Source organism: Echinococcus granulosus, assembly GCF_000524195.1.
Source record: "Echinococcus granulosus chromosome Unknown EG_S00001, whole genome shotgun sequence".
Taxonomy (NCBI): domain Eukaryota; kingdom Metazoa; phylum Platyhelminthes; class Cestoda; order Cyclophyllidea; family Taeniidae; genus Echinococcus; species Echinococcus granulosus.
Window position 1 is genome coordinate 1,552,559 of NW_020170381.1, and position 12,205 is coordinate 1,564,763.

At 44.2% G+C, this 12,205-nt stretch overlaps 1 protein-coding gene across 1 annotated transcript; it reads right to left on the reverse strand. All coding sequences in view use genetic code 11, as the record gives it.

Annotated features, from left to right (window-relative positions):
* Positions 1-1,499: 1,499 nt before the first annotated feature.
* On the reverse strand, positions 1,500-11,030 carry EGR_00182 (Vang-like protein; the record flags this gene model as incomplete). The annotated part of the gene is made up of 5 exons (XM_024489431.1): positions 1,500-2,002; positions 3,738-4,200; positions 9,253-9,858; positions 10,078-10,824; positions 10,857-11,030. 5 exons carry the CDS (start codon positions 11,028-11,030, stop codon positions 1,500-1,502), a joined length of 2,493 nt encoding a protein of 830 aa, XP_024356109.1.
* Between the last annotated feature and the right edge of the window lie 1,175 nt (positions 11,031-12,205).

Genomic DNA, 12,205 nt, shown 5'->3' on the forward strand with positions numbered 1-12,205 from the left:
CCGGCCGGACGGACAGATGGACGGGCAGGCAGCGCATGCACAGCTGAGCGCAACTATAGAAGAGTCAAATCGTCGTGATCTAAAATACTCCAGCAGCCTCCGAGCTATACTTCCAAAAAACCCACTTCAAAACCTCGCAATAATGCTTCTATAATGGAAATATGATGGTGCGTGACAGCGACCTCTACAACCTGTGGGAATCATAAAAATCTCATTAGGCATCCACTTGATTTTTTTGAATGTTTACTTCAAGAACTGAGATTGCGGATTTCCAAGGTTTGTGAGAAGGGCAGTGTTATTTGGGTTACCCGAATCCTAATGCAGGAAGCTGTGACGCCGACTTCAATGTTAGGTAGACTTTAAATAAACCACACCCCGAAGGCGTTTTCCAAGCTAACAAGGAGTGCTGTAGTGTTGGCTACACCCATTAGGTTCCGTTAATGTTTTCGTGATTTCTGATTTTATAGTTTTGTATGCACAGCCACGGGGATGGGGAACGGGGTGCCAAAGCCACAACGACCTGTTTGAATTATACCATTTGTTCTGACCAACCTTCTTGTGAATTATTCACCCACTCACCTGGTTGAGCGTTTCCAAAAGGTAGCTCAAGAAAACAAACCAACGCTCCTACATCATCGGGCAATTTTGGTCAAACAAATAGAACAGTCTATATTTCGGAAGACTTCAAGGACCCAATAAAAACATCTATCAAGATGCTAGGAATATTCCTTGAGCAGACTAAGCACATCAGAATGTCGAGACGAACTATTCTACCTGGGACGACCATTTACGTCCTCCCTACACAGTTGCGATTCAAATAACCATAAATTGTTCCGCTTCACATTCCCTCTTTGAAAGTTCAAATCAATCTTCACAAAAGACGTCAAAGAAACTGGCACGCAACAGGAAAGCGAAGAACCTTTTGTTTTCACCAAACCAGGAGTAGGGTTCGATCCACAGCACAGAAAGTTGACATTTCTTATTCCAATTCCTTTTTATATTTGTTCTTCCCACGCTCCAACAGATGCGAAGCTCTATGATTAATCAAATGTTACCGTAATAACCGCACAAGCATTAGACAGTCCACATCTTCAAATGGGTACCAGCTTGGCTATAATTACCTCAATAACTCTGTAATATTGCGTCAATCGCATAAAGTTCGTTGTACATTTGAGTGGATTAAGGCCGGTTTCGGTTAGAGAATCGACACGTTATTAGGCTTACGGGTAGAAAGTCCCTCGATGAAATGTATTACGCCGAACCTGAAATAAATGCAGCAAGAGAAGGCATTTCGGTCATTGAACTGGAATACACAATCAAAACATTTGTAAGTATTTCATATCGATAGATAATTCGTATCAGCATACTTTATCATAAAATGAAACAAGATAGTTGGAAAAGAAAGGAGTGTGGGGAGAAATGCGATAGCATTTGACGTCCGAGAGCGTGCATTAGGATGAGGGTAAAAACGAGACGACAACAATGCAAAAGGAAGCGGATCAGAGAGTGAAGGTTTCCTCCACCATCCGCAGCGTCTGTTTGACCCTTTTAAGGCTAAGCAGAGGCTCCAAATGGATATGGCAGAAAAGCGTAACACCGGCGCGGGAGAGGTGGAAGCGGGTTCCAGGCTTGAGAAACATGGCGGGAGGACGAGAGGCGCCCTCAGCGTCAATGAGGTGGAGGCGCCAGGACTGTGCCAGTTGAACGTGGGCTAGCGACGACGGCCTGTAGCATCCGACCACGGCTTCAGGTGCCGCTCCGAGACCAGTAGGTCGCCGCGGCGCCAAAAATGCTGCGAAGACGCTGGAACTGGGCTCCTCGCTGCGGAAGACGGAGAGAAAGGCCTCGGCAGACGCCGAATGGGCAAGACAGACAGAGAGTCGCGAGAGAATGGTGTCCGGTGGGTGCAGATGCTGCAAGCGCGTCAGTCGTAGGTACTTTTGTAAGGGGACTATGATTTTCGGAAAGAGAACCTGGGCTGCTTGACGAGGTGGCATTGTCCCTACAAGCAAGCAAAATGTCGGCGTTCGCTTATTTTGAAAAAATGCAAACCAAAGGTGACGCGATTATGATGAAATATTCGTTTGCTGACGTTGTTTATTAATCAGTGCTGTAAAAAGTTATTTGATAGTCATAGATTCTTAATTCTGCCATTGTTTCATTACAAAAAGTAGGCTATATTGGCAGCCTATCAACGCTCCATTTGAACAACCACGCACTATGAGTCTTCTTTGAGAGATCATTTGGCAATAATTCGGGTGTAAGTGAATTTGCTATTTCTTATCGAATTGAGGTCCGCTGACGCCGATGAAAAAGGGTGTTCGGCACCGTACGGGTGATGATGTGCACACAAGTGGGCACGTCCGAATCCAAAGCTTGATGTGCTAAGTTTGGGATGTTAAATTGTGCAAGCTTCGTTTCTTTTGGAAGATAGTTCAATCGCCACTTTAATGACATGAAACTATTCACAAAGGTCCCCTACAGAGGAATTATTTTCTTGATTTTCGTGAATACCGCCTGAGGGGTACGTTTGTGCAGCTTTATTTTCAAACACAGTCATAAAATGAGGTAAATATTTGCGCAATAAATTACACAATCAGAATCGGCCGATAATAAAGGCCATGCGATCACTTTTAGTAGTATTTTGGCCTGAGTTTGAAGTAATGATAATGGACAATTTTGTAGCTATAAATGACTGACAACAAATTAACGGATTTACAAAGACGAAGGACTTCAAGCATTAGAGGGTCACTGATTGGGGTTGATGTGGTCCCCTTTCTATTGGCAGAGTCTTTCTTCAAGCTAATCGGTGATTCACAATGGAAATTCCACTGCACGAATACATTGCGTGGCTATGTGTGTGCGTACGATTCGATTCTTCCGGCTTCATAGGTTTGGGCAACTACACTGTCAGCGGACTTTGACAGTTTGAATATTGCGCAGGCGTTATAAAAAAAGGTGTTGAAGAGGAGAACCCTGTAGAAAATACACACAAGCTATCAATCCATAGCAGAAGAGTACTCATGTTAACACTACGCCAAAATCCTTTCAGTTTCCCACACGAATCGACCATTCCACCAGTTGGATGGTGCTCGGCTCATAGCACTTATGATGCTACCCTCGAGTGACTAATGCCCTTCACCCGAGCTGCTGGCGCTGTGCTGGCCGAAGGCTGCAGAACCCGTGGTGCGCGCGTGTGAGTCCGCAATGACTCACGCCTCACCAGTGCACAGGGCGCCAGACGCTAAACTAACTGCTTGGCTAGTGGGTGTTGGTTACATCCACGCGCACCGAAATGCCTGAAAACCCCGAGTCTAAGGCACATGCCAGTCCGCCAGGTGGCATGTTCGAGGTTTGTACACTTTCCCAAAGAGCGTCATCCAAGAGTCTGGTGAACCATGGCGTAGATGTAGGCAGCTGATGTTGTACACAAAGTAATGTCATTCAACACGGTTCTTTTATCATCCCTTTGTCCATTTTGGTTTAAAATAACATTTATGACTGTGTTTTGTGGTGAAAGCGTAAAACACCTTTAAAATTCACTCCAGGACTAAATAGTACTATGCTTGCAGAACGAACCGTCCCTTTTCAACAAAGAGCCAGATTAACTGTAAGCACGGCCATTTGGATCCGATGAATAACCACAATGGACACCTACGTATATCTAGAGGTGTTTGTGTGACCGACTTTGCGTAAAGGGTAAAAAAAGCCCAGGTTTAGGCAAAGGGCACACAGACCGTTGCAGCCGGGCACTCGAATCTCGTCAGGCGAGACAGCCTCAACGCCGGTGAAGGCCTTCTCAGTAACAATCAGCAGTCGCATACGTCGTTTGCGCACAACTCGCTCGAACTCCGCCTCACTGTGGTAGCGGTCCGCGCAGAGTGCGCTTACATTCCGTCCACTCTCGCTGGAGTCGATACACCCGCCACCCTTCAAGGTTGTGAGCGATTCGACGGCGGTCAAGCAGGCCTCTGGACCGTCTAGAGAGTAAAACTTAAAGGAGCTGCCGCCACCGGCGCTGCTGCAACGCTTCATCTGGTATTCTTGCTCCTCCTGTGTAAGACAGGAGAAGGAAGCCAGTTTCTGACGCAGACGCAGCGAGGCTCGACGCGAGTAGGCCTTTGAGCTCCTGTTTGTCGGCGAATCCGGTGAGATCCGAATGTACCGATAAGGCGCACTGGCGACTTGAGCATCATATAGCTGGAATCAAGTAACGGGAACAATCAACTCACTGCGTTGTGCGAAAAAATGCAAATGTTCCAAGAGGAGTGCTGTTACTGTGTTTATGATTTGCCAGTAGCTAGTGAATTTCATGATTGGTTGGCATTGTAACACACACGCTAATAAGCCGAGTTTTTTCTGATGTTACCTATTTGACTTCCTCAACAGCGATCACAGCGCTCGTACTGATAGTCTCCCAGTCCTTCTTTATGTCAACAGAGCTACTTCTGCATTGGCATTTTTAACGTACTTGGAGGAAACTCCGGTACCATGCTATCATACATCTAGTGGGTTCTTTGGGTATTCCCTGTACAATGTACAGGTGGCTATAAGTGGATTGGCATAGAGCTAGGCAGTGATGAATAATTTATACAATGTGTCGTAGGATGGCAGACTTTTACGAAGAGGAAATCCAAGTCTCAAAACTGCACGCAGTCCGCCGATCAAATTGAGAAACCACGATCTCACTCTTCATTGGCATAAAAAAGGTGTGGACTCCGAATATATAAAAGAAGTATAATTTCATGTTAGGTTTTAAAGTAAAGCAAACATTGAAAATGATAGGCTTAAATACTCATTGTCAAGGTACCAAAAGTACGGAAATAAAGAATAAAAGTGAGAATGTCCTACACATTCACTCCGCATCTTATAAATGCACCGCTCCTTAACCATCAGCTGCTTGATGCTGGGCTACTTCATTGCATGAAAGGGGCGTAGTGGAATTTGCTGTATTTTTCACCTTCGCCTACAAGGACAAACACTTGACGCACAGCCAGACCATTCCACTTTCTTCAATCGACCGTACACATGAATTTCCAGTGACCCAACTGCGATAAGTGCGTAATAATTTCAAACGACGAATCCTTCACAGTAGATATATTTTGACCTACAATGATTTCGTGTTAAGTTCAGGCAGCATGACTAGTTGAGAGACCCTTGCGTAAAAGGTGTGAAGTGCCGATTGCGTTGACGAGTGTTGGTTACGTATTTGTATACAAATAGGAATCCACACAGGCAGCCTCACTTGCCTCGGACGGCGTCTTGCCACATTTTATAGCCTCTTCTTCAACCGCTTAGTGACCGAATACGAGTTAGTAAGGGCGGATAGACTGGCAGAAAAAAGTTGTTACTTTTGTTCACGCGCATGATCAAGCCCCGGATTGTAAGTACCAAACACTTCGCCTCAGCTGCTTAAAGCATTGAGAGAACGCAGATTACTTCCATTAGCAGCAGCCTGATCTTAATTTCGCGTGAGCGATTAATGTAGGACCAGGCACAGGTTGATTGCTCTTTGGGGAAAATAAGTGTTCATGAAGTCTCCCACTGGTGCGTCTCGGAATAACAGATGCCTTACGAAGTATCCAGAGAACTGGTAATGGATAATGAATAGTTGAGGGATCGCAAAGAGCAAGCAGATTACTCTAGTCACTTAATAAGCCGTGCATCCCGTTCTCCGCGCAAAATTGACTGTCGATATGCAAAATTGCGGATACATAGCTGACAAACTGACGGGATGATTTTGCCTTAAAGTTTACTTCTAAACAAGAAACACCCATCAAAAGGCCTGTTTACAAACACTCAAATATAAGGTTATCAAATAACTTTACGCTGTTTTTCATTTTTACAACGCCTAATCATTTTCTAACGAGCCACGAGCTTGTGACTCCCACTTTTACAATGTTTTTTTCTGCAAAAGTAATAAACATACCTAGCTATCCGTGCTCCGGCTCCACTTTTATTTTCAATTGACAAGGTGATAATAATTTGTGAAAATGCTAGGGAAACGCGAAAAAAGGAATGAGACAGCATCTTCCATCTCATTTTAAAGCGTAAATCTTGTCGAAGACAAGCTCTGCGGTGAGGTCTTGCGTCGTCTTGCAAGGATAAAAAATCCCTCCAACTCGTCTCGGCTGTTTCTGAAGAAGTTCTTGCACACCTTCAAGTTAGGCCCTATTGAGTAGATGTCGGTTGTAATTTTTTGACCTTTAGTAAGAAATTCCTGCTAAAAAGTCCGTTTTCGGTCAACCACACACCAAAGCAGTCATTTGGGATGAAGTGATGTGTGCTTTAGAATTGTAGACTGGGTTAGAGAGTGAATAGTTTGGGAATAACCAATGACGTGTTTGTAATGCAAAATCCGCCTCTCATCACTAGTCAATCATCAAACAAGCAAAAAACGGCGCGTTTTCATAACGTTACTCGTTGACGCATGTGGTACCCATTCGCGCATCCTCCGCCACCTTCCTATTTGATGAAGCTGTAACCGAAGTGTTCCATCACCCACGCCCCCCGGGAAAACGGTATCTCTCTGAACGTGATGCATCTTAGGACAACTCATCACTACCATCAAATTTTAAGCAATTTTTAAGTGCTTTTTTTTATGCTAATACATATTCTTCAAATGCCAGGGAAAGGCTGCGAGGAGTTTTTTTCCAACTTCTGAACCGAGTCGACACTTCATTTGTAAAGTAGGCAATCTCGAATCATACCAAGTTTAATCGAAATCTAATGTTTTAGGTTCACACTACGAAGGCTAGTAGGAGATGCAAGAAAGAGTGCCACATCAGTAGACTGACGCACATCTGTGCTTTGTAATGCACATAAACGGAAGCATTTGACACCTCCCCGCAAGTTGCAGCAAATAGTTGCAGTGAACTATACCGAGAAACGCACAGACTTTTCAGTCAAATAATGTGTTTTCCTTACTTGGTTTCGCTTTTTGGAAATCCTACATCAAAAAATCATAGAGCGCATGATGTGGCACACAGGCAGATGGAATGACCAATAGTGCAATAAACCCAATGAATCGAGGTTAATTGCATTTGTCCGCGGAGGGAGCTAACTCTCCCCAGCACCACAAATCTTAGCCCTCTTGCATCACTTGAAAGGAGTTAACTATTTATGGGAATTTAACTCTTAATGCTTAGAACATGTGCATAGCAAACCCGCCTTTTAATAGAGAGCACATTCAGGGCTGAATTTGTGATTCGTCGCATTGTCGTATACCGTCTCCAAAATATTAACTACTAAAAATGGAGAAAACGTTAGTTGGTAATACTAGCGGAAGTGAAAATCTACTCCATCAAAACACATCAGATGAACGTACATTCCAGAAACAAGTTTAACGTTAATAAAAGTACTGCAAAAGGTAAAAGTTATTTACGAATTGTGGAAAAAAATGCTGAAGGAGTAGGAATGAGTCTAGAACCGCAGACCTCTTAGGCCTCGAAATTTTAATGTTGCAGCCAAAGAAGAGAATCAATTACGTCCACACAAGCAGCATCAAATTTCGGCACTACTTCCATGGTAAGTGTACTTATATTATTCACCTAACATACAAAACGTAATAATAGTTCATTCAAAGTGGCTTCAAATACCTAGTTATGGTCAGCCAACCAATGTGGCTTAGAAAATGAACAAAACTGAGATGTCAAATTAGTAATGGCGTCAACATCAAGGTTTTCAAGCACAGAAAGAAAGAGTATTTCGATGATTTGACGCCTCTATGTTGATTTTTGTCAAAATTAGTTTTTCAAAAGGGTACCATGTTACTAAACTTGGTCTCAGCTAGCACTCATTGTCAAAGTGATCTGTTGAAGAAAGTACGCACCAAAAGGGGATCAAGGCGCCTAGAGGGAGGGGATATGGCCTTTGAATCCAGGATTCGTCAGTCTCGAGTTTTTTTCTTCACTAGCCCAGCGACATTTGCCGCGACGGGGCTTGATGTGTGTGTGTGTGTGTGTGTGCGTACTAGGGAGCGGGGGAAGCGGACAGGCGGACGCACGCACAGATGCACATCTGTGCCTGTGTGTTGGGGGGGGGAGGGGGGTTGCGCACATGCGGTGCATCCACCGAATGAGTCACTCAAGCCAACTGGGTGGGGATTGTTCGAAGAGGGCAATCTAGCCTCCCCTTCACATTTTGCGCAATAATGAAAATAGAAGGCGAATCTGATGGGGATGGCCGGAATAGGGTGCAGAAAGATCAAATTCCCACTAATCATACAGAAATATTCAGGTCTAGTGTCTGTCTTGAAAGGCAGAGTGGTGGGTTATCCTGATGCCCTTTTGTTAATTCCATGCTCTCCCAACAACTACATATTTTAAAATAAGAACCAGCGAACAATTGCCTCCAGCATAATTAAATTGAGGATAAAATTTTGAAAATGCTTCGCCTCAGGATTTGAACGCCTCACACTTAGCCTGGCGGGCTTAATGAACTGAGTTTTTAACAATTTCAGGCTTCGAGTAACCATGATCAAAAACGCATCTGAAATTTTTGGGAACCCTCATAGCAAGTTGTGCACTTCTGGAGACGATACATTCCATAACTTAAGGAACTGTAGCACTACAACTATCACTCTATGCACGGAAATGTTAATGAAAACTTTCACTTATTACTATCATTGGAGAAGGCGACTAATTTAGTTTCTGCCCTTTGAATAGATAGGACGTACAAATAATGAACTTCGAAATACAGTTGGTCAGAAATACGTATTGACGCAAGTTTTTGGTGACTAGTAGTAAAAACGTATGCGAAAGGCATCCCACTTAGGTAAACAGCAGTCCCGAAACACCACGGCGATTCCGCTGAGTAAACAGACCGGTTTTAACTGTCCCAATAATTATCGTTAATTCCCTTCTAAGAACCCTCATATGAATTGAATCATTCGACGGTTTCGTTAGTCAGACTCTTGCTTTTCTCCAATAGGCAGCAGAATTAAAGCAGACGAAATCCATTCAAGGGGATTGTAAGGATTAATAAAGCAATTACCAAACATCTCTAAAACGTGTAATTAGCTTCGGTTTTGAATGTCACATGCAAATCTCAGATTCCTCAGCAAATCAACAAATCGTAGACAACCAATAATAAGGAAGAACACTATGCAATTCAGGCAATTTCTGCCACCGCTAGATGCTAGATTACTTTGGCGTCGTCACTCCTTGTTACCAGTAAATCATCAAGTAAATCACCCTCATGTGAAAGATTCGCAAGGCTGTGGAGGTAAATCGAAGGAAGTAGGGAACTTACTGGGAAGTCTACATTATACTTCTGAATGATCTGCATCGCGACCACCTCAAGACTGGCTCCCGTCAACCGGTAGGTTTTGCTCGCCCCGTCCGGTGAGCGCACAACCTGCACAACGTAGTGTCTGCCCCCACCCTTGATACAATTCCACGTGCGCAACACTACACCGACCAGATGCAGCAGAAGAAGAGTGTCCGTGAAGGTAAGCACGAAACTAACGAGGCTGGCGTAGGATGGGTTGGCGGGATCGATCTGGCCCGAGGTTTCGGCCGGAGGCGCCACAGCCGCCGGCAGTCCAAACTGCGCATGGAGATCTTGTGACACCGCAGAGAAGTGCTCCGCCCTCGGCCGCAGCAGCCATTTCATCCAGCGTGCTGCGAACGCTACCCAAAATGCACAGGTCGCGCCAACTCCAAGAAAATTTACTGACAAAGTAAGTCCAATTAGCCGCTCGGTGGAGGGAAAGGGGTGTAGGGTAGCGGGATCAAATGGAGAGAAGTCCAGATTGATGCATTCGATGGCGCGGAACTTGCGGTTGAGAAGTGCGGAGGCAGAAAGTGGACAAATGCGTAGTCTACGACAGACGCATACAATCGGCTGCACGTAGAGCTTCCAAGTGGTTAAGCACAACAGTAGTATTTTTACGGCAATGGAGAGTAAGTCTGCTTCACAGCGAACATTACATGAATGAATTATGTGTAATCTTGGCGGGAAAGCAAAGTTTTGGGCATCTATTCCGCCCAGGGAGGGGATCAAGGGGATCAAGAGCATGAAAATGGGTGAGAGAAGGCACCCTACTGCCAAGAGGCAAATGCATGAAAGACCTACAAGTCCACAATAATTCGGGCTGATGAGACGCATCCGAATCTGCTCACTGTCTGACCACCGCTCCTCCTCCCGAGAGGCCACTAAATTTGCACCAAACATTCCTGTTATGGGTTTTCGCCGCCGCAGCTTCGGTGAGGAGTTTGGCTCGCGGTACCAGTGCTTTTTCATAGTAGGTAGAGAATTCGCGTGGCCGTGATTAAAGCCGTGGGTCCAGGAGCTCCGATAGGAGTAATCACAATTGCATGAGGGTGAGTGAGTGCTAGCACTGCGCTGATGTTCTTCACTTCGACGTCGACTCCATCGATGTCTCCCATGCCTCCTCCCACCCCCAACGGCACCGGTCACTTCACCTTCAGACAGACAGTGAGCAGAGTTTTTGTGCGATCGCTTCCGATGGCGATCGAGCAAGTATCGCTCACCCCCACCATCCGATGAGCGACGCCTTCGACAGTGGTAATTTTTTTCGCTACAACCTATGGTAAGTGACCTCTGGGAGACTGCACACACAGTAGTCCCGTCATCAACATCCGTTGTAGTTGCCTTCATTCCGTTCTCGCAAATAGATCCTCCATTCTCCCGCGCGTTTTGCTGTGCTTGGTAGCTATCTGCACAACTAAGGGTTGTGCTGCTGCTTTCGTTTTCAAATCGGCCTCCCCTTGCCTCGTGGTGGAGGAGAAAGGCGCCACTTGGGTCCTGACGCCAATAGCTTGTAATGGCTTTGCCCGGAACGCGGTGAATTACCGTGACCTGGGGAACGTGAGTTTTAAATGATGTGCTACCTCAGAGCCTGGATAGGTAATGTCATCACATTGCTCCGAGAGCGGGGTGTGTGTGTCTGAAGGAAAGGCACCAACAGGATGTTGCAACGATCCTTCTCCAGAATTGAATGTACTGGTCTGAACCTGAGCATCGGATATTTGAGGTGTGAGTTCAAAGTATGTCGGAGGAAGCATCGCTCTAACTTTACTCGAACTTTAAAGCTTGGATTGACGTCAATCTAAAATAAAAGACGGTATTTAAAATCATTTCTTACAAATGTGAGTCGTGATATTTATTCACCCCACGGTGCGGAGATGAAATATAGTTATCGAAATAACTGCGCTCATTCATTTCATAAAAATTCCAAAAGCAAAGTGGCTTACTTAGCCAATAGGTAAAAATAAGAATAAACACGGCCAAAACAATAAACGAAAAATGGACAACGGCATACCGTAATTCAACAAGAAATTTTATGCTTTACTGTGAAAAATACGGCACTCATCAAGTATGCACGGTAGGGAAAAATCATGAAAGTATTTGCACCAGTGGTAAAGTGCTGTTATGTTCAATAAAACAATTTGTCATTAGCCCAATTTCTGCATAGTAAAATAAGCGTAAAATACAAATTACATTGATTTAGAGCGTGAAATGGAAACCCCCATATGTACTCCATCAATGGCCTTAATTTCCTCATTTTATGTAACCAGTAGTAAAAAAAGCTAAAGTGCCATCGGACTGGTTACGCCGAGATTGAGGTCAAAGGCTTTGAAAGTATCGTTTCCACACAGTGAATGGAATTGAATGGAGCAACTAGGTTCAAACTCATTTGAAGCAGCCCATACTTGTACGATACAAACATATACTTTACTCTAAATGCAGTGACTTGGAAATAGGCAATCAACAAAACATCTTGCCCGAATTTATCATGAATTTCATAAGTATGGCCTTGAAAAAGATCCTTAATTTAATTAACATCGTATGCAGCAGAAAAAGGCAATTAGTTCAAATGAAACGAATTAGTGAAGATACTGCTCAAAGTCTCGTTGCCGATTCTGCAAAATAAATACCTAGGTACGCATTAAAAAAGTATCCACCGCAAAACGTTCCTGAACTCTGATCATTAAATAGTAACATTTAATGCAAGCCTCACTGTAAAAAACATTTCCTTGCTGAAAAATCACGAGTCAGTGGAAGTAAAGAGGTGTTATTTCACATATTTTGAAGTTTCTTGCATAACCTTATGAGTTTATTGCTAAAGGCAATAGGTAAATCCTACTTGTTTTGTGGGTTTCCCTGAAGCCCAATAACAAAGACGGAGCAGTCCTAATTTTCAATATGAAGGACGCACCAAACTTCGTTAACTAAATTA